Source organism: Chelon labrosus (genome assembly GCF_963514085.1).
Source record: "Chelon labrosus genome assembly, chromosome: 22".
Taxonomy (NCBI): domain Eukaryota; kingdom Metazoa; phylum Chordata; class Actinopteri; order Mugiliformes; family Mugilidae; genus Chelon; species Chelon labrosus.
The window spans coordinates 24,150,737-24,174,301 of NC_140355.1; the positions used below are offsets into that span (position 1 = coordinate 24,150,737).

At 39.8% G+C, this 23,565-nt stretch overlaps 1 protein-coding gene across 2 annotated transcripts; it reads right to left on the bottom strand.

Annotated features, from left to right (window-relative positions):
• Window positions 1-733: 733 nt before the first annotated feature.
• On the bottom strand, window positions 734-22,004 carry fsd1l (fibronectin type III and SPRY domain containing 1-like). Of its 2 annotated transcripts, none has more exons than XM_084572795.1 (13): window positions 21,971-22,004; window positions 21,251-21,346; window positions 20,571-20,702; window positions 20,393-20,494; window positions 20,289-20,311; window positions 19,895-20,016; window positions 19,564-19,782; window positions 19,384-19,482; window positions 19,181-19,310; window positions 2,413-2,498; window positions 1,614-1,868; window positions 1,443-1,531; window positions 734-1,198 (listed from the first exon to the last, which is right to left on the bottom strand). In XM_084572795.1, exons 1-13 carry the CDS (start codon window positions 21,983-21,985, stop codon window positions 1,100-1,102), a joined length of 1,467 nt encoding a protein of 488 aa, XP_084428921.1. In that variant the 5' UTR covers window positions 21,986-22,004; the 3' UTR covers window positions 734-1,099. The 2 variants fall into 2 exon arrangements, with proteins under 2 accessions (XP_084428921.1, XP_084428920.1); XM_084572794.1 differs by having other exon boundaries at window positions 2,413-2,501.
• Between the last annotated feature and the right edge of the window lie 1,561 nt (window positions 22,005-23,565).

The following is a 23,565-nucleotide window of genomic DNA, read 5'->3' on the forward strand; positions in this document are numbered from 1 at the left end:
GGACGTCCGTCCTCCTCTGTGTGTTCACATTCTTTTCTTGATCCTTCTCAGCTGTTTCGGACTCTTCTGCGTTGCCAAGGTAACGGTGGCTTTGTTAGCTTTAGCATTAGCACTGAGAATTAGCATTTAGCATTAGCATTGGCAGGATTCAGTTCAATAAACCTATAAATTGATTAGACCGTCACTCTTCCTCTTCTCTCCTCCTCTTCCTCTCTGCAGGGAGCCTCCTTCTCCTCCTTCAGCTGGTGGTTGATCCTCGGCGCCTCCTGTCTGCTCGCCACTGCCTTCGCCTCCTTACGTCTGTACGAGGTCTGCAGGAGGCAGGCTGAGGAGGAGGAGGAGGAGGAGAGAAGAGGAAGAGGAGGAGGACTTGTCTGAGGAAGAGGAGGAAGAGGAAGAGGAGGAGGAGGAGGAGGAGAAGAGGGAGGAGGAGGAGGAAGAGGAAGAGGAGGAGGACTTGTCTGAGGAAGAGGAGGAGGAGGAAGAGGAGGAGGAGGAGGAGGAGAAGAGGGAGGAGGAGGAGGAAGAGGAAGAGGAAGAGAAGGAGGAGAAGGAGGAGAAGGAGAGGAAGATGAAGAAGGAGGAGGAGGAGGAGGAGGAGGAGGAGGAGCCAGTGTGACCACGATTCCACTTGAGTTAAATGTTTTGCTGTTGTGAACTGATTCAGTCACTGATTTATTTTGGCGGGATCACTGATCATTTCCTGTTGTGTTTATTTGTTGATGTAAAACAGAACGTGACAAAATAAAAGCTTCAATCATTACAACATTTTAATATCAGACAGGAAATAGAAACTCTTTCTACAACAATGCCTTTCACAATAAAAGCCTTCCAGTGTTAAACGTGGCCACCAGGGGGCGCCACTTCAAAATAAATGACTTCTGATTACAACCTTCAAAATAAATGACATCTGATTACAACCTTCAAAATAAACTTCAGCACCACAGCCGGGAAATAATTCCATCAAAATAAAAGCAGCAGCTTTCAGGTGAGGATTTTCACAATAAAAGCAATAGTAACTATTAAATTTCTTATTTTAACTGAACGTGGTATAAAATAATTACATATTATTATAATCTAAACTATAAATTAAAATAATTTAACTCAGGCTGCTCAGGCTCCGATTGGTCGACAGAAAGTTTCCCATGAAGCTCGGCACCTGCAGACCCGTCGCTATGGTGATACCACCGCACCACACCTGAAAAAGTTTTACTGCGTTAATACTGCGACACGACTCTGGAGCAAACATCGCTGCAGTAGTACTACTCTAGTACTACTAGTACTACAGTGTTGCTACTACACTGTAGTACTAGTAGTACTGTAGCAGTAGTAACACTGTAGTACTAGTAGTATTGTAGTAGTAGTAACACTGTAGTACTAGTAGTATTGTAGTAGTAGTAACACTGTAGTACTAGTAGTACTGTAGCAGTAGTGTTTCTCACCGTGAAGGCGGGGACGAGCGATTGGCTGAACTTCGTTTTGAAAGAGTGAAGAAGACGAAGTCGATCGACGTCGATGAAGAATAAATCTCCTGAAACAAAACAAAGGAACATCGTCAACTCATCAAAGTATCTGTACTGCAGTAGAAGTACTACATCAGGTTTACTTCGTACCGTTGTCGTAGTCGCAGTAAACTCCGATTCGCTGAGGCAGCGGCCAATCCAGCGTCTTCACTCGGTTATTGTGTTTGGCAGAGAGAGAGCTTTGTAACCATTGGCTGGCGTGCAGACACCACGAACTGGTGCTCTTGCCTAATTGGTCGAAGCGACCCAGGCTGCCTCGATAGGCCACGCCCACGCTGAACGACTTCCAATCTGCCAGGGGGCGGAGCTCCCAGTAGTGACAGCCACCCGTCATCTCCTGGTCGCCTGTTCAAACGTTCAGATGAGAAAACCTGAGATTTTAGAAAAGACTTTCAAAATAAAACCTACATGTGCTGTTAACTGCTGCAAACTGCACCTGCAGAGCACGGAGGAAGAACAGTGGCGTGTTAAATCTGATGTGATCATCTTTGCTCAGTCTATTCACTGAGAATCTTAAGAGAGAATCTTTAGAGAGAATCTTTAGAGAGAATCTTAAGAAAGAATCTTTAGAGAGAATCTTAAGAGAGAATCTTTAGAGAGAATCTTAAGAGAGAATCTTTAGAGAGAATCTTTAGAGTTTCTTAAGAGAGAATCTTAAGAGAGAATCTTTAGAGAGAATCTTAAGAGAGAATCTTAAGAGAGAATCTTTAGAGAGAATCTTAAGAGAGAATCTTTAGAGATAATCTTTAGAGTATCTTAAGAGAGAATCTTAAGAGAGAATCTTTAGAGAGAATCTTAAGAGAGAATCTTAAGAGAGAATCTTAAGAGAGAATCTTTAGAGAGAATTTTTAGAGTATCTTAAGAGAGAATCTTTAGAGAGAATCTTTACCCAGCACCGTGTACGACTCTCCAGCGAAACGGTCGCGTCCTGCTCGACTTCCTGCCGTCTTACTGGGCGACGGCGTGGCGCTGCGACTGCTGAGAGCAAACGGAGGATTAACAGCTGAAGATGAACACATGAACGATGAAACAGCTGATGAGGTGAAAGCGATGACATGAAATAAATCCACTGACTCAAAGTTTAAATCTGAATAAAGTTCGTTAACACGTGGACGAACAAAGAGAAACACAAACACGACGCTGAACGTGATTGGCTGCATGAGGTGAGAGATGAGGAGCGTGATTGGAGGTTGCTAGGCAACCAGTCAGCGACGACAGTTTCTACCTGAGCGAGTCGAAGAGGAGGCAGGACGGAGACTGAAGAGGGACAAAAAGGTCAAAACACACAAAGACACAGCAGCCGACGGTTAATAGTGTTCATGGGAGTTAGTGTGTGTGTGTGTGTGTGTGTGTGAGTGTAGGTGTGTGTGTGGGTGTGTGTGTGTGTATGTGGGTGTGTGTGTATGTGGGTGTGTGTGTGAGTGTAGGTGTGTGTGTGTATGTGGGTGTGTGTGTATGTGGGTGTATGGGTGTGTGTGTGTGTGTGTGTGTGTTAGTGTAGGTGTGTGTGTGTGTGTGTTAGTGTAGGTGTGTGTGTGTGTGTGTGTGTGTGTGTTAGTGTAGGTGTGTGTGTGTGTGTGTGTGTGTGTGTGTGTTAGTGTAGGTGTGTGTGTGTGTGTGTGTGTGTGTGTGTGTGTTAGTGTAGGTGTGTGTGTGTGTGTGTGTTAGTGTAGGTGTGTGTGTGTGTGCTCTGGAAATCATCACTCTGTGGGGACAAAAATCTGTTTACACACTCACGTCATGGGGACCTGTTGCAGAGTGGGGACCAAAAATCAGGTCCCCATAAGGGAAACCCTTTTAAATGAATAAAGGAGCTATTCTAGAGGTGGCTATGCATTTTTTAGCATTGGCCCATAAGGCATGTTTTTCGCTCACTGCAGGTGTGTGTGTGTGTGCTCGCTTGCACCTCCTGAAGCTTTTTGGGTGGTACTGCACTTCCTGTTCCACACACACGTATTCCAAATATGGTTGGGTGCCACCCACTTCCTGGTCCTCATTATGAAGGATTTATGCAGCAAACAAACACTTTGAAAGTTAAATGGAATCGAGGAGGACGGAGACGGTTGTTTGCAGGACATACCAGCTAACAAGCCTTGACTTTTTCCTTCTAAGCAGCAAAAGTGAAACACAAAGTAAGTACATTTGTATAACAAACTGGAGACCTAGTGTTTAGTGCTCAAAATACGTTAATTAGCTCAAGTGTGTTGGATAGCTAGCTATCTAGCTAGCTCAAAATAAACACAGAAGCTGTGTGGAGACCTACAATGTTTTACTACAATTTTTCTAGCTAGCTGCATGCAATTCAGTGGTATTTTATAGCTGGTTACTGCTATTTAACTGCAGAAACTGTATAAAGATTTCAAATATTTGACATCGATTTTCTAGCTAGTTGCATGTAATTCATTGTAAAAGATTTTGGAGCTAATGAATGCTAATTAACTGCAGAAGATCTGTGGCAACATAAACTGTTTGACGAAGATTTTCTAGCCACATAAAAGCACTTCAGTGTGAAAGACTTAATGAGTTAATGAGTGCTGATTAACTACAGAAGCTGTGTGGAGAGTTTAAAATTTCTAGCTAGCTGCATGCAATTCAATGTGAAAGATTTTACAGCTAATGAATGCTAACTAACTACAGAAATGGTTTACTACAATCAGTCAAATGCTTTACTGCAATTTTCTAAATATTTGCATGCAATTTAGTGTGAAGGAGTGATCATTAGATAAGCTGACTGCTTAATAATTTATCATTTTGAGTGAATGTATTAAATCTTAATACAAATGCTGTTTTTAAACAATGTGATTCACAAAGGAATGCAAACAGTTGAATAATTAAAACAAAAATGTCAAAGTAACTTTTGTAACTTGTTGGACTAAAATTAAAGTAATTGTAAATGTATTGGTTGCCCAATATTGTAAGTTAGGTTTACAAATTGCAAAGTAATTATCCCTGTAATGTTGTGAGATAAGTGGCACATTAATTTAAAAAATAAAAATAAAAGTGGGATGCTCGTTTGTGTCATTTATGGATTATTTCACATTGTACATGGACAGGAGCTGGAATATATAGTCAGAAAGGGCAGTAGAGTGAAAGGGAAATAGCATGGTAAGAAACTGTTAATGTAACTAAAGCATTTTTTTATTTCCTTAGAGTTTTGATATGCCACCGCGGATCAGTCCCCTTAAGGATGCCATCCATCATATTAATACAAAGATGGACAAAACATCCAAATTAGAGGTGAAGTACATCAGTGCAGTGAAAGGTATGGCAGTGTCTAATATGATTTACCTGTTCAAAATTATTAATACATACCATCATTTTCTGGTGTCTGAAATCAGCTATCATCTGTTTTATGTGTAATTTTCTGAGAAATAACATATGCAGGATGTAGGTTTTTGTAGTACATATTAGGATAAACAATGGTATTGATTGAATTAACAGATTTTCGTGTTTAATTCAGGCATTTATTTTTATTTTTTTTACAGGGCGTGGTATATTTGCAAAGAGTTCCATTTGCAAAGGAGATTTTGTTGTTGAATATAGGGGAGATATGATAAGTGATGCAGAATCCCAGAGAAGAAGAAAACTTTACCACCCATCATGTGGTGCATTTATATTTGCTTTTAGCTGGAGAGAAAAAACATGGTGGTAAGACTTGTTTGCATCCTAAACTAACCTGCATATCATAAGAGACAACAGTATAAATTACAATAATATACAATTTTGTAGTGACATGCTGTGATGTTTTTGATTCCTATTTTCTCCTGTGTCTATCTTTTTTAAGTATTGATGCATCTAGAGAAGATGGGTCCTTTGGGCGCCTTGTTAATGATGAGCACAAAAATCCCAACTGTAAAATGAAAAAAATTGAAGTTAATGGAAAACCTCACCTTTGTCTGTTCGCCTTGAACGACATTAAAGAGGGAGAAGAAATAAGCTATGACTATGGAAGTGAAGACTGCCCATGGAGAACACAAGTATGTTTCCCAGTAAATAGTGAACTGAAAGGCTGATAGTGATGCAAAATGTATCACGTAGTGTTATTTATTTAAATTAAGTATTTCTATTATGAGGTACATTTGCATTGATAAAGTTAAAAGTGAAATGGCAGTACTTTAATTCAGTTATGTATAGCATACAGGTTTCACATTGCCGATAAGAAGGAAATAAAAAATAAATAAAAACTATTCAGGAACAGTCCCCCCGATTGAAAGGGACTTCTAAATTATGACAACTCAGAACAAAACCAAAATATTTAAAATTTGTCAAAAAACATCTAAAATAATATATGTTACAGATGACCACCGCAGCAGCTACTACCAGGGAAGTGGATGACTCCCATTCCTCCTCTGTGCTAAAGTCTCTGTTGGATGACACAACTAGACCAGAGAACACTACTGAACAGGTATGTTGATGTTCATCACTTCAGATTTGATCTCACAGTCTGTCATGTCATTTTCTATGGTTTTAAGAAAGTAATAGGAGGAAAGAACTATATTGAGGTAAGAATCTACTCGTAATCATGACAACAAACAGTTTAATGTAATGCATGTAGAAGGTCAGTAGTAGAGGGGTATTCAGGGCAAATCTCAGCCTCCAAAAGAGTTTATTTCGTGATTAATTATTACTTTAATCTAAACACTAACGACGTCCCCACAACACACCTTCAGACTGTGTGTGAGCACAAACTGTGGATTGAAAATTGGACCAAACTGGTCCCCACATGGAAGTCTAACATTGTGTGTGAAAGGTCCCCACAAAGCCTGTTTCTTTACAGATGTGTAAACACAGATTTAACTTTGTTTGGCATGATGAAATGTTCTATTATATGTGAAATTTTATTTCTGTTAAATTGGCATGTTGGCATGCATCTCTTCTTTAAGGTTCTACCTAACCTAAAGCAGTAATTCTGTTTAGATGTGATTGTTACGATGCATTTACATTCATTTGACAAATAACTTTATATGTTTTATTCTAACATATTGACATCATAAAATATGTGTTGCAGATGACCACCGTTGCAGCTACTACCAAGGAAGTGGATGACTCCCATTCCTCCTCTGTACTAACGTCTCTGTTGGATGACACAACTAGACAAGTGAAAACTACTGAACAGGTATGTTGATGTTCATCACTTCAGATTTGATCTCACAGTCTGTCTTTGTCATTTTCTATGGTTTTAAGAAGCTAAAAGGAGAAAGGAAGTATATTAAGATGAGAATCTATTGGTAATCATGACAACAAACAGTTTAATGTAATGCATGTAGAAGGTCAGTAGTAGAGGGGTATTCAGGGCAAATCTCAGCCTTCAAAATAGTTTATTTCGTGATTAATTATTACTTTAATCTAAACACTAATGACGTCCCCACAACACACCTTCAGACTGTGTGTGAGCACAAACTGTGGATTGAAAATTGGACCAAACTGGTCCCCACATGGAAGTCTAACATTGTGTGTGAAAGGTCCCCACAAAGCCTGTTTCTTTACAGATGTGTAAACACAGATTTAGCATTGCTGGGCATGATGAAATGTTCTATTGTGTATTGAATTTTTATTTATCTTAAATTAGCATGTTGGCATGCATCCCTTCTTTAAGGTTTTACCTAATCTTAAATAGTCATTCTATTTAGATGTGATTTAGATGACAATAAACTTCATTTTTATGCTAACATACTGACGACATAAAATACGTGTTATAGATGACCACCGTTGCAGCTACTACCAAGGAAGTGGATGACTCCCATTCCTCCTCTGTGCTAAAGTCTCTGTTGGATGATACAACTAGACCAGAGAACACTACTGAACAGGTATGTTGATGTTCATCACTTCAGATTTGATCTCATAGTCTGTCTTTGTCATTTTCTATGGTTTTAAGAAAGTAATAGGAGAAAGGAAGTATATTAAGATGAGAATCTATTGGTAATCATGACAACAAACAGTTTAATGTAATGCATGTAGAAGGTCAGTGGTAGAGGGGTATTCAGGGCAAATCTCAGCCTTCAAAATAGTTTATTTCGTGATTAATTATTACTTTAATCTAAACACTAACGACGTCCCCACAACACACCTTCAGACTGTGTGTGAGCACAAACTGTGGATTGAAAATTGGACCAAACTGGTCCCCACATGGAAGTCTAACATTGTGTGTGAAAGGTCCCCACAAAGCCTGTTTCTTTACAGATGTGTAAACACAGATTTAGCATTGCTGGGCATGATGAAATGTTCTATTGTGTATTGAATTCTTATTTATCTTAAATTGGCATGTTGGCATGCATCTCTTCTTTAAGGTTTTACCTAACCATAAATACTCATTCTATTTAGATGTGATTTAGATGACAATAAACTTATTTTTTATGCTAATATACTGACAACATAAAATACGTGTTACAGATGACCACCGTTGCAGCTACTACCAAGGAAGTGGATGACTCCCATTCCTCCTCTGTGCTAAAGTCTCTACTGGATGATACAACTAGACCAGAGAACACTACTGAACAGGTATGTTGATGTTCATCACTTCAGATTTGATCTCACAGTCTGTCTTTGTCATTTTCTATGGTTTTAAGAAAGTAATAGGAGGAAAGAACTATATTGAGGTGAGAATCTACTCGTAATCATGACAACAAACAGTTTAATGTAATGCATGTAGAAGGTCAGTGGTAGAGGGGTATTCAGGGCAAATCTCAGCCTTCAAAATAGTTTATTTCTTAGTTAATTATTACTTTAATCTAAACACTTACGACGTCCCCACAACACACCTTCAGACTGTGTGTGAGCACAAACTGTGGATTGAAAATTGGACCAAACTGGTCCCCACATGGAAGTCTAACATTGTGTGTGAAAGGTCCCAACAAAGCCCGTTTCTTTACAGATGTGTAAACACATTTAACTTTGTTTGGCATGATGAAATGTTCTATTATATGTGAAATTTTATTTCTGTTAAATTGGCATGTTGGCATGCATCTCTTCTTTAAGGTTCTACCTTAGCTAAAGCAGTAATTCTGTTTAGATGTGATTGTTACGATGCATTTACATTCATTTGACAATTAACTTTATATGTTTTATTCTAACATATTGACATCATAAAATATGTGTTGCAGATGACCACCGTTGCAGCTACTACCAAGGAAGTGGATGACTCCCATTCCTCCTCTGTGCTAACGTCTCTGTTGGATGACACAACTAGACAAGTGAAAACTACTGAACAGGTATGTTGATGTTCATCACTTCAGATTTGATCTCACAGTCTGTCTTTGTCATTTTCTATGGTTTTAAGAAGCTAAAAGGAGAAAGGAAGTATATTAAGATGAGAATCTATTGGTAATCATGACAACAAACAGTTTAATGTAATGCATGTAGAAGGTCAGTGGTAGAGGGGTATTCAGGGCAAATCTCAGCCTTCAAAATAGTTTATTTCGTGATTAATTATTACTTTAATCTAAACACTAACGACGTCCCCACAACACACCTTCAGACTGTGTGTGAGCACAAACTGTGGATTGAAAATTGGACCAAACTGGTCCCCACATGGAAGTCTAACATTGTGTGTGAAAGGTCCCCACAAAGCCTGTTTCTTTACAGATGTGTAAACACAGATTTAGCATTGCTGGGCATGATGAAATGTTCTATTGTGTATTGAATTTTTATTTATCTTAAATTAGCATGTTGGCATGCATCTCTTCTTTAAGGTTTTACCTAACCTTAAATAGTCATTCTATTTAGATGTGATTTAGATGACAATAAACTTCTTCATTTTTATGCTAATATACTGACGACATAAAATACGTGTTACAGATGACCACCGTTGCAGCTACTACCAAGGAAGTGGATGACTCCCATTCCTCCTCTGTGCTAAAGTCTCTGTTGGATGATACAACTAGACCAGAGAACACTACTGAACAGGTATGTTGATGTTCATCACTTCAGATTTGATCTCACAGTCTGTCTTTGTCATTTTCTATGGTTTTAAGAAGCTAAAAGGAGAAAGGAAGTATATTAAGATGAGAATCCATTGGTAATCATGACAACAAACAGTTTAATGTAATGCATGTAGAAGGTCAGTGGTAGAGGGGTATTCAGGGCAAATCTCAGCCTTCAAAATAGTTTATTTCGTGATTAATTATTACTTTAATCTAAACACTAACGACGTCCCCACAACACCCCTTCAGACTGTGTGTGAGCACAAACTGTGGATTGAAAATTGGACCAAACTGGTCCCCACATGGAAGTCTAACATTGTGTGTGAAAGGTCCCCACAAAGCCTGTTTCTCTACCGATGTGTAAACACAGATTTAACTTTGTTTGGCATGATGGAATGTTCTATTATGAACTGAAATTGTATTTCTGTTAAATTGGCATGTTGGCATGCATCTCTTCTTTAAGGTTTTACCTAACCTAAAGCAGTAATTCTGTTTAGATGTGATTGTTACGATGCATTTACATTCATTTGACAAATAACTTTATATGTTTTATTCTAACATATTGACATCATAAAATATGTGTTGCAGATGACCACCGTTGCAGCTACTACCAAGGAAGTGAATGACTCCCATTCCTCCTCTGTGCTAACGTCTCTGTTGGATGACACAACTAGACCAGTGAAAACTACTGAACAGGTATGTTGATGTTCATCACTTCAGATTTGATCTCACAGTCTGTCATGTCATTTTCTATGGTTTTAAGAAAGTAATAGGAGGAAAGAACTATATTGAGGTGAGAATCTACTCGTAATCATGACAACAAACAGTTTAATGTAATGCATGTAGAAGGTCAGTGGTAGAGGGGTATTCAGGGCAAATCTCAGCCTCCAAAAGAGTTTATTTCTTCCTTAATTATTACTTTAATCTAAACACTTACGACGTCCCCACAACACACCTTCAGACTGTGTGTGAGCACAAACTGTGGATTGAAAATTGGACCAAACTGGTCCCCACATGGAAGTCTAACATTGTGTGTGAAAGGTCCCCACAAAGCCTGTTTCTTTACAGATATGTAAACACAGATTTAACTTTGTTTGGCATGATGAAATGTTCTATTATATGTGAAATTTTATTTCTGTTAAATTGGCATGTTGGCATGCATCTCTTCTTTAAGGTTCTACCTAACCTAAAGCAGTAATTCTGTTTAGATGTGATTGTTACGATGCATTTACATTCATTTGACAAATAACTTTATATATTTTATTCTAACATATTGACATCATAAAATATGTGTTGCAGATGACCACCGTTGCAGCTACTACCAAGGAAGTGGATGACTCCCATTCCTCCTCTGTGCTAAAGTCTCTGTTGGATGATACAACTAGACCAGAGAACACTACTGAACAGGTATGTTGATGTTCATCACTTCAGATTTGATCTCATAGTCTGTCTTTGTCATTTTCTATGGTTTTAAGAAAGTAATAGGAGAAAGGAAGTATATTAAGATAAGAATCTATTGGTAATCATGACAACAAACAGTTTAATGTAATGCATGTAGAAGGTCAGTGGTAGAGGGGTATTCAGGGCAAATCTCAGCCTTCAAAATAGTTTATTTCGTGATTAATTATTACTTTAATCTAAACACTAACGACGTCCCCACAACACCCCTTCAGACTGTGTGTGAGCACAAACTGTGGATTGAAAATTGGACCAAACTGGTCCCCACATGGAAGTCTAACATTGTGTGTGAAAGGTCCCCACAAAGCCTGTTTCTTTACAGATGTGTAAACACAGATTTAACTTTGTTTGGCATGATGGAATGTTCTATTATGAACTGGAATTTTATTTCTGTTAAATTGGCATGTTGGCATGCATCTCTTCTGTAAGGTTTTACCTAACCTAAAGCAGTAATTCTGTTTAGATGTGATTGTTACGATGCATTTACATTCATTTGACAATTAACTTTATATGTTTTATTCTAACATATTGACATCATAAAATATGTGTTGCAGATGACCACCGTTGCAGCTACTACCAAGGAAGTGGATGACTCCCATTCCTCCTCTGTACTAACGTCTCTGTTGGATGACACAACTAGACCAGTGAAAACTACTGAACAGGTATGTTGATGTTCATCACTTCAGATTTGATCTCACAGTCTGTCTTTGTCATTTTCTATGGTTTTAAGAAGCTAAAAGGAGAAAGGAAGTATATTAAGATGAGAATCTATTGGTAATCATGACAACAAACAGTTTAATGTAATGCATGTAGAAGGTCAGTGGTAGAGGGGTATTCAGGGCAAATCTCAGCCTTCAAAATAGTTTATTTCGTGATTAATTATTACTTTAATCTAAACACTAACGACGTCCCCACAACACACCTTCAGACTGTGTGTGAGCACAAACTGTGGATTGAAAATTGGACCAAACTGGTCCCCACATGGAAGTCTAACATTGTGTGTGAAAGGTCCCCACAAAGCCTGTTTCTTTACAGATGTGTAAACACAGATTTAACTTTGTTTGGCATGATGGAATGTTCTATTATGAACTGGAATTTTATTTCTGTTAAATTGGCATGTTGGCATGCATCTCTTCTGTAAGGTTTTACCTAACCTAAAGCAGTAATTCTGTTTAGATGTGATTGTTACGATGCATTTACATTCATTTGACAATTAACTTTATATGTTTTATTCTAACATATTGACATCATAAAATATGTGTTGCAGATGACCACCGTTGCAGCTACTACCAAGGAAGTGGATGACTCCCATTCCTCCTCTGTACTAACGTCTCTGTTGGATGACACAACTAGACCAGTGAAAACTACTGAACAGGTATGTTGATGTTCATCACTTCAGATTTGATCTCACAGTCTGTCTTTGTCATTTTCTATGGTTTTAAGAAAGTAATAGGAGGAAGGAAGTATATTAAGATGAGAATCTATTGGTAATCATGACAACAAACAGTTTAATGTAATGCATGTAGAAGGTCAGTGGTAGAGGGGTATTCAGGGTAAAGCTCAGCCTTCATAAGAGTTTATTTCTTAGTTAATTATTACTTTATTCTAAACACTTACGGCGTCCCCACAACACACCTTCAGACTGTGTGTGAGCACAAACTGTGCATTGAAAATTGGACCAAACTGGTCCCCACATGGAAGTCTAACATTGTGTGTGAAAGGTCCCCACAAACCCTGTTTCTTTACAGATGTGTAAACACAGATTTAGCATTTCTGGGCCATGATGAAGTGTTCTATTGTGTATTGAATTTCTATTTCTCTTAAATTAGCATGTTGGCATGCATCTCTTCTTTAAGGTTTTACCTAAACTAAAATAGTCATTCTATTTAGATGTGATTTAGATGACAATAAACTTCTTATGTTTTATTCTAATATAATGACATCATAAAATACGTGTTACAGATGACCACCGTTGCAGCTACTACCAATGAAGTGGATGACTCCCATTTCTCCTCTGTGCTAAAGTCTCTGTTGGATGATACAACTAGACCAGAGAACACTACTGAACAGGTATGTTGATGTTAATCACTTCAGATTTGATCTCACAGTCTGTCTTTGTCATTTTCTATGGTTTTAAGAAAGTAATAGGATGAAAGAAATATACTAAGATGAGAATCTATTGGTAATCATGACAACAAACAGTTTAATGTAATGCATGTAGAAGGTCAGTGGTAGAGGGGTATTCAGGGCAAATCTCAGCCTTCAAAAGAGTTTATTTCTTAGTTAATTATTATTTTATTCTAAACATTTATGACGTCCCCACAACACACACTTTCAGAGTGTGTGTGAGCACAAACTGTGGATTGAAAATTGGACCAAACTGGTCCCCACATGGAAGTCTAACATTGTGTGTGAAAGGTCCCCACAAAGCCTGTTTCTTTACAGATGTGTAAACACAGACATCAAATTGTTGGGCAAGATTAAAATATTGTATTATGAATTCACTTTTTATTTCTCTTAAATTGGTGTGTTGGCATACATCTCTTCTTTAAGGTTTTAACTTAACAGGTAGTCATTCTGTTGACATCATAAAATATGTGTTACAGATGACCACTGTTGCAGCTCCAACGAAGGAAGTGGATGACTCCCATTCCTCCTCTGTGCTAAAGTCTCAGTTGGATGATGCAGCTCGACCAGAGAACACTACTGAACAGGTATGTTGATGTTCATCACTTCAGATTCGATCTCACAGTCGGTTTTAAGAAAGTAATAGGAGGAAAAAAATATACTAAGATAAGAATCTACTGGTAATCATGACAACAAACAGTTTAATGTAATGCATGTAGAAGGTCAGTGGTAGAGGGGTATTCAGGGCAAATCTCAGCCTTCAAAATAGTTTATTTTGTGATTAATTATTACTTTAATCTAAACACTAACGACGTTCCCACAACTTGGGTGAAACTGTGGGTAAAAACTGGGTCAAAGCGGTATGCGAAATGTCCCCTCACTGTGCCATAACATTTAAGTACCTGTTTCTTTAATTGTATGTTCATACATATTGAAACATTTGTTTACAGGTTGTGGGAGTTTTTCAAGATGAAAATAATAATTATGTTCCGAGACTACGAAGGACTAAAAGTGTCATTGTAAGTTCTCATTTACAGTGTCATCAAGAAAATACAAATAATAATGTTTTACTACTAAAATTACTCATTTTCATTTGCAATTCTTCAGTGGATTGTAGTCTTAAATTACACATATTTAAGTAGACAAAACTGAAAAAAATCCCCTTTTCACTGACACCAATATGTTTTTTGTGAGATCAACTGTCCAAAACGCCAAAAAAAAATCACTTTATTGTAAACAAAATAGCGAAACAAATTACTTGAACATTTTTTTTAAAAAGCTTTAAATTGTGTCAGTTTAATTAAGGAATTAATTGTTACATCTCCACATATTTCTAACTACTTTCCCTTTTTTAGATAAAAGACATACATCTTGAAGATTCTGATGAACTGTATGATTCAACTTCAGAGAGTGCCGAAGATTACATTCCAGATACCACTTGCGAAAGTGACAGTGACAGTGAAGCTAGCCTTACACAAAACCAAAGGAAAAAAGTTCAGACTCTTGATGATTTACTGGAGGCTTCTGACTCAGAGAGTTCCCTTGTCTGTGACAGCACCACCTCGGACAATCCTGTCAGGCTAAATATTACCTCTGAAGAGGCCAGAGACGAAGAAGAACCCTGTTCAAGTCAGGACATAAATGATAATATAGTTGTTGGTGCATGCCAAAAAAAAGGTGGAAATAGAGTGTACGACAAGAGACATTATTGCTTGTATTGTCGTAAGCCTTATGCGAAGATGGCGAGGCATCTTGAACGTGCACATGAAAATAAGGCTGATGTGGCGAAAGCTCTAAGCTTTACGAAGGGTTCGAAGGAGAGAAAGAATCAGCTGGATTATATTCGCAACAAAGGAAACTATGCTCACAATGCTGCTGTTATGGAGTCAGGAAAGGGAGAACTGGTACCATCGAAACGACCACTCAAAAAAGAACAGGGAAGTGACTTCATGCACTGTGCATATTGTCAAGGACTTTATAAAAGAAAGGTTCTCTGGCGACATATGCGCAGTTGTAAACTTACACCTGGATCAGCTGCCCCCAAACCAGGAAAAAACCGTGTTCAATCCATGTGTACATACACAGGACCTGTACCTTCACCCATGAGTAAACAGCTGTGGGAAGTAATCAGTGCCATGAATCCTGACCCAATCTCCGATATAATAAAAAATGACAAAGTCATTATTGATCTTGGACAGCACTTGTTAAACAAAGGCGGGGCATCTGCCAAGAATAAACAGTGCGTGCGAGAGAAGATGCGAGAAATGGGAAGACTCGTTTACCATGCCAGAGGAGTAACCACTTTAAAAAAAATGGAAGATTTCATAAATCCAAAGAAGTACATGGAGACTGTCAAAGCTGTAAAAGTTACATGTGGGTATGACAATGAGACAAACAAGTTCTTGATTCCATCACTAGCAAACAAACTTGGGCATTCCCTGGTTAAAGTAAGTAAACTCTTAAAAGCTCAGGGGTTAATCACAAACAACAATGAGCTGGTGAAAAGGGCCAGTGAGTTTCAAGATGTTCATCAAGAGAAGTGGAATGAGATGATCTCAGCTACGGCACTGAGGAACATCAGGGAAGCAAAGTGGAATGTTCCTAGTCTTATGCCCTTTACCGAAGATGTCCAAAAACTGCATGCATATCTCAGGCAAGTGCAAGATGAGTGGTACAATTCACTCACTGAAGTTCCCTCTACAAAAGCCTGGGTAGAGCTGTCAAAGGTTTGTCTTGCCCAGATTATTCTCTTTAACCGGCGCAGGGAAGGCGAAGTGTCAAGTATGCCCTTAAATGCATTTTCATCAAGAGACACTTCGGATCCGCACGAGGACGTGGACTGGGCACTCTCTGAAGTAGAAAAAAAACTCTGCAGACATTTCTCAAGGATTATCATCAGGGGAAAACGTGGTCGCCCAGTTCCAGTTCTCCTGACTCCAAAAATGCTGTCTGCATTAGAACTCCTTGTTAATCAGAGGGATGCTTGTGGGGTTCTAAAAGACAATGCTTATATGTTTGCAAGACCAGAAGCTATGACACATTTCCGGGGTTCAGACTGCCTCCGTGGTTTTGCAATGGTGTGTGGTGCAAAGTGTCCTAAATCACTGACATCTACCAGACTGCGAAAGCATGCTGCAACCCTTTCAACTGTGCTGAACATGACAGACACAGAAATGGACCAGCTGGCCAACTTTCTTGGACATGACATAAGAGTCCATCGAGAGTACTATAGACTCCCTGAGAAGACCCTGCAACTCGCCAAAATCAGCAAAGTTCTAATGGCACTTGAGCAAGGAAGACTGGCCGAGTTTCATGGAAAGAACTTGGATGAAATTGGGATCGATCCAGATGGTGTGTGTTGTTGTTGATGTTGTTGTCTACATTCTATCAATCTGTCTTTTCTTCAAACACATTGATAACATGTAATTTGTATGACTTGCACAGAAAAGCTTCAGGAAAGCGATGAGGAAGATGGAAGTGCACAAGAAAGAAACTGTTCATCTACTACTGATGGTATGTATTGTTAATAAGTTATCTTCAAAGACTCTACTGTTTTCCTCAGCTGGAACAAAGTTATTTTATTTGTTTTGGTGAATACCTAGTGTATCTAGGGATTTCGGCACTCTTTGATTAGATGGAGTGTAGAGTTGAATTGTAGTAATTACAAGGTGTCTTAATAGAATGTGCTTATTATTATGGGGACATATGGAAAATAGTATATATTTTCAAAACATATGTATCATTTTGAAGTTTTTATATTTTCCATAGATCTATTCACGGAGGAGACAGTTTCCCCTACTGAGAGAAATGATATGCCACCATCACCTAAAGGACACAAACCATCATCATCTGATGTCAAGATACTTTCAGGAGTCAGTGCTCAGGGGGCTTCCTCCAAAGGTGAAGTCTTTACACATGTCTCATTTGCATGTACATATTTATGTCTGCTAGAGTGGGGCTAATAACATTAATGGTTCTAATAGCTGACACATGGGTTACTAAACTAAATAACTAAAATGTATTCCAACTACCAGTCCACGGTGCAGTAGTGTTCAAACTGTAGAAGTAACCTTGTGTAGCTGTGATAGCTATAATATATATAATAGTTGAGAAAGATGCAGTTGCTAAAGTCACAATCACTCTAAAATTTTTGCAGTTCCACATACTGTATAAGTCTAGAAGTGTTTATCCATTTCATCCAAATGTTGATAGAGAAAATTATTAAATTGTTTGTTAAAAATCTAAATCAGTATTTCATGAATATATAACAAGTGCACCCACTGTAATGACCAGATTGACTAATTTATTGACTAATAAGAACCATGCACTTACTTACTGGGACTGGGAAATGTACATTTATGTAAAACTAAATCAAACATAACAGTATACTTTAAAAATATTTCATGACTGTCTTACTTTGAATGTGTGACAAATTAAACACTTTTAACTGTGTAGGTAAAGTTGATTGGCAGTTGTTGTAACTGGTTTTGTACATTAATCATCGTTAAGTTCGACAGAAAACTAAATGAACATTCCTAAAATGTAGTCAAAATACTTCACTGAAGGTTTTCACTGATTAACACAATCAGAGGATATGTGTATGTAAATGTATGGCTAACATAGTGATTAACACAATTTTACACTTTAATGGATTAAATAATACTATTGACTAATTATAATTAAAACCAATACTGCAATAAATGAATTGGGTATTCTCAACATTCTGTTGTACATGTAAAGAAAATTTTATCATTTACATTTTTCTGAATATTGTCCATAGACCCATCCGCAGAGGAGACACTTTCCTTTACTGAGGGGAGTGAAATGCCAGCACCATCCAAAAGACGCAAACTTCCAACATCAGCTGGAGAGATATCTTCAGGAGTCAGTGCTCAGAGGCCTTTCTCCAAAGGTGTGCTTTTTTACTGTATATGCTGGCTTTTGCTGTAAACTAATATCAGACTATGGAACTTCAGGCCATAATCCTAGAATATACTCTCCCTTATCCCTTTGTTTACACATTTGTTTTTTCTGACCACTTTAAGGTAACAACACTGCACAGAAGAAGAAAACACCCTGGCAGCCGACAGAGGTGCAGGCGGTGGAAAGGCATATGAATCAGTTCATCACATCTTGTATTGTACCAGCAAAGAGCGACTGTGAGAAGTGTTTGAAGGCTGAACCAGAAGCTCTTAAGAACAGGGACTGGCACAACCTCAAATTCTATGTTTATAACCGTATTACAGCCTACAAACGGAAAATACAGCGTAAATAGTGTGGTCTGTGGTATGGCAGGTTTTGTTCTTAATGTATCTGCACATTACTGCATGGGCTTTCAGTTTTACACACCGTGTAGAGTTTGAATGATTGACTTTAAAGTTTAAAGTTATAAAGTTAGTCAATAAAAGTTAATTCTGCAATTTAAATGTGAGTGTGATGTCATTAAATTAGTTTAATAAGATAAATTAATAGTTGGTAGCAGTTTTAATATGTTGGCATTGAGCATCTGACCATTGTGTTGTAGTTAACTCATGCTGGTGCTTGGCTGTAATTATAAATATGAAGCTAAAAATAGTTGGTGACTTGTTGCTGATATGACTCATTTAATTCGTGTCAATAATGCTTAATGTTTTTGCCAGGTCCCCACTAATCAAACGGGAATTTGTGTGAATAATGCAAATAATATGTAAATAATGTCCCCGTGAGCCATGTTGACTCGATATTTTCTAAGTCCCCACTAAGCACGGGGATAACACGACTTCATGATTTCAGGTTTTTAAGGTCGTGTATATTCTAACGGGACTGAGATTAGTATACTTGATTTTTTTCAGCTCTTGGGGACCTTAAGAAAGACTGGTCCCCGCAAGTGATGATCAGAAAGTTGGTCCCCATCAAACATGGAAACCCGTATGTGTGTGTGTGTGTGTGTGTGTGTTAGTGTAGGTGTGTGTGTGTGCGTGTGTGTGTGTGTGTGTGTGTGTTAGTGTAGGTGTGTGTGTGTGTGTGTGTGTGTGTGTTAGTGTAGGTGTGTGTGTGTGTGTGTGTGTGTGTGTGTGTGTGTGTGTGTGTGTGTGTGTGTGTGTGTGGTGACCTGCCAGTCATTCGTTCTGATGTCGATAAAGTTTTAAACCCTGATGACATCATCACACTCACCTGCTCTTGTTCTCTTTTCCCCTGAGTCGAGCGTCGTGACCTTTGACCCCCTGAGGTTCCCAGGTCACCGTGTCGCCCTCGACCTTCAGCTCAGCGTGAGCCGTCGCCACGTCGAAGCCGAAGTTAAACGCTGAAAGAACAAACTCGTCATCCACAGAAACTCAGACCATCGTTCATCCGTTCATTCAGTGTCGTGTGTTTACCTGGGGTTTCCATGGCGATGGGCTCTGAGAACTCTCCGGCCGCCGCTTTGTTCCTCGCTCGAACTCGAACGACGACAAAACGCGAATCGAACTTTAGACCTGAAACATGACAAACATTATTCATCATTCAGCCATGCTAACATGCTAATGCTAACACACCTGTGATCTCTGACCGCTCACCTGAGATGGTAACCTGTGTCTCGGTGATGTCACAGACTTTTTCCCAGCACGCCTCTCCTGCCGCTCTCAGCCAGACGTCCTGGTTCGATTTCCGGTACTGGAGCTCGTAGCGTTCGCTCGGAGCGCTGATCTCGGTGTCGGCGAGCGTCCGCCAGGCGACGGTGACGGCGTTGTCACAGACGACGCAGCGGGAGACGTCGATCTCAGGAGCTCTGGGTGCTGGAAGATCATCAGACGAATAAAACATCTAAATTAAAGTTCAGGTTGTTGTTCTGCTGGAGACGAAGCAGAAACAACGTGATCAAAATATTAGTCGTTAAAGTCGTCTGACCTGGCAGGAAGTGAAGCCGCTGAAGCCCCGCCCTCTCTGCGCTGAAGTCAACCGTAAACTGCGACATGTTTTCAGACACCACCGTGCGAGTCGTCAGCCTGAACGCCGGCGCCATCGTTACCCTGGCAGAGGCAGGGGGCGGGTCGCAGCGTAGTGGGCGGGGTTAAGTGTTAGTGTTTGGGGGCAGGGTTACACATGTTAAAGGGGCGGGGCTTATAAGAAAGGGGTTTCAAAGTTTCATAGCTCTTAACTTTGATTAGTTTATTTGTGTTAATATTTGAGAATAAATCAGAATGAGATGAAACGAGACGAACAACAAACAGAAAAGAAAAATGATTGAAAACATAAACTTTTAACAAGATTTAAATCAGATTCAAACTTTTCAAAAACGTACCTTTCTTTGATTTGTTTTGCAGCCTGAAAACGAAACAGATCAAACTTTAAATCTGTTTTTTATTTTTCATGCGTGGCTTCAGACTTTTCTTCTACTCATCCTACCGTCAGGAATTCTTCTTCGTTGGTGATGGTCAGCGTTTGATTGGCGAATTCAAGCAGCTCCTCACATGACAGGAGAGCAAAGTTTCCCTCCGACTGCTGCTTCTGAAAATAAGACGATGAGTTTAGTTTAAAAAGTAAAAACCAAATAAAACGTTATGTAAAACAGAATGAAGTCTACCTGAAGCTCCGCCTCCTTCCTCTGCTTCTCCACTTTAATCATGTCACGAAGCTCCGCACCCTTCTCTTCAAGGGCGGCGTTAAGTTGCTCAAGCTCCGCCTCCAGATCTGACATCACCTTACAGGACTCATCCTGATTGGACAAAGTAGCAGCAAGACGCAGTCTCACTGAGTCTCTGTTTCAATTTGTGTAGAAAGTGCTAACTTCAAACCGTAGACCAGTTTTTAAATTATGTTGATAGATCAAGTAAATCGAGACTGAGCGAGTGGAGAGCGCCAGCCGGCTTCAAGGGCTCGAACGCAAAAACACCTCCTTTCCTATTGTTGGAAAAATGCATCATATCAACCAATCAGAAAAGTATATGGCGATGGTTGCTAAGGAAGAGTTGTGGTAGTGACGCTGTATACAATCTATGGACTGATTTGTGACGTTTAGACGTTACTTATTGTGACACGTGAATAACTTTGTTTGCTTTTGAAACGTACAGTTTAGATTTACATTCTGTTATAAACATGTTTGTGGTTTTTACCAAATATATAAATATAATGAAAACTTTGATAAACAGTCAAACACAACAGGAAGAAACTCATTAATGAAACACCTGAACACTGGTTACGACGTCATGATGTCAGAAATAAACATCTGTTTTCTATGTTCAGCGAAGCCAATGAGATGCTGACCTGCAGGCTTGTCAGAGTGCTGTCGACTGTTTCCAGGAAGTGTTGAAGCTCTTCGTTCTTATTGGCTAACGTGCTGATGATCCTGCGCAGAGCTTCCTGTTCAGCACAAAACACGAGAAACACAGAATAAACTTTTGTAGTGTGTTTTTAGAGCGCATTAGCTTCATACTAGTTTTACAGTGTAGTGGATTTAACTGCAGTTTTACAGTGTAGTGGATTTAATTGCAGTTTTACAGTGTAGTGGATTTAATTGTAGTTTTACAGTGTAGTGGTTTTAACTGCAGTTTTACAGTGTAGTGGCCTACATGTCTGTTGAAGCTGAATTAAGAGGCAGGGAGAGAGAGAGAGGGGGAGAGAGAGAGGGGGAGAGAGAGAGAGAGAGAGAGAGAGAGAGAGAGAGAGAGAGAGAGAGAGAGAGAGAGAGAGAGGGAGAGAGAGAGAGACGTTAACAATGAATGAGAGACTTGAAGCTTCTTTCTTTTATTCTGAAAACAAAATTAAACGAGTTTAAAGAACGAGTTTAAAGTGATCAAGTCATGTGACCTTCACGTGATCCGTTAGTAGTATTGATCAATGTCGTCTCATTCAGTGACTCTCTCTCTCTCTCTCTCGCTCTCTCGACATCTACAGCGTCATTGATGACATCAGCAGTCATCGATGACATCAGCAGCGTCATTGATGACAGAGTCTCGTGTTGATCAATAATCGATCGATTCTTACCTTCTGAGTGTCCATTACCAGAGAGACACCACGGAGGAGGACAGACCGGAAGTGACGGCATGATACCGCGACCGCACGTCTCCTTCAGCTTTTCAAATTAAGAGCATGACGTGATCGATGAGCTGAAGACTTGACTGATTTACTGGTCAGTTAGTTAGTGATCAATAAGCTCTTGAACCTGTTTGCCGTGTCTCCTCCTCCATCTCCTCCTCCTCCTCCATCTCCTCCTCTTCCTCCTCCTCCTCCATCTCCTCCTCTTCCTCCTCCTCCTCCATCTCCTCCATCTCCTCCTCCTCCTCCTCCTCCTCTTTCTCCATCTCCTCCTCCTCCTCCTCCTCCTCTTTCTCCATCTCCTCCTCCTCCTCCATCTCCTCCATCTCCTCCTCCTCCTCCTCCTCCATCTCCTCCTCCTCCTCTAGAACTTCACTAGTTTAACTTGAGGTCAGTTTATAGCACAACTACTTATTTAGTAGCTTTCACACAGACGCTTATTTACGCGTTGCCATGGCAACTGCCAATAACATGACATCACTTCCTGTATCTATAGTGTCTAACGTGTATATACATACATCAACATTATATTAACTAACTAAAATATAAATATATGTAACGCGGAGGGGCGGGGCCAACGCGGAGGGGCGGGGCTTATACTCTTACTTGTAGTAACACAGACCACCACCAGGGGGTCACATCCGTAAATGCATTTATAACAGATTATATAAAGACATTGTAGAGAGCACATAGATCTCAGTAGCTTTTATGTTCTTAGATGTTTCAATAGTTTTAATAAACTGTTTGACTTCGTTCTTAAATGTAAGAAGAAAAGGTTTTTGATTTGTGTGTTGACATTTATGAATATGTCATTTGCTTATACTCTACATGCTTTGGCTTCACTGTAGAGGAGCTGTCATGGCGACCTCTGGTTCTGGTTCTGGTTCAGTGGACTGTGGTCAGATCACATGATCATTCACTTCCTGTCAGAAAGGAAAACAGGAAGTGATCAACAGCGCCTCCTGGAGGCAGAACTGGAAATACCTGACTCAACACAGTATATAAACATTCATTCATCTGGTGTAAACGCTTGTCCTCTGGTGGGTCATGGGGGGTGGAGCCTAACCCAGGTGTCACTGGACGGGGTCCACGTTAACCCAGGTGTCACTGGACGGGGTCCACCCTAACCCAGGTGTCACTGGACGGGGTCCAGCCTAACCCAGGTGTCACTGGACGGGGTCCACGTTAACCCAGGTGTCACTGGATGGGGTCCACCCTAACCCAGGTGTCACTGGACGGGGTCCAGCTTAACCCAGGTGTCACTGGACGGGGTCCACGTTAACCCAGGTGTCACTGGACGGGGTCCAGCCTAACCCAGGTGTCACTGGACGGGGTCCACGTTAACCCAGGTGTCACTGGACGGGGTCCACGTTAACCCAGGTGTCACTGGACGGGGTCCAGCCTAACCCAGGTGTCACTGGACGGGGTCCACGTTAACCCAGGTGTCACTGGACGGGGTCCAGCCTAACCCAGGTGTCACTGGACGGGGTCCACGTTAACCCAGGTGTCACTGGACGGGGTCCACCCTAACCCAGGTGTCACTG

Bases quoted from the DNA above. Each gene is read 5' to 3' on its own strand.
- fsd1l (XM_084572794.1), bottom strand. The intron at 20,017-20,288 runs GTACGTTTTTGA...TGCCTCTGCCAG, and splicing joins GCAAAACAAATCAAAGAAAG to GGTAACGATGGCGCCGGCGT. The intron at 1,532-1,613 runs GTACGAAGTAAA...GTTTTGTTTCAG, and splicing joins TTACTGCGACTACGACAACG to GAGATTTATTCTTCATCGAC.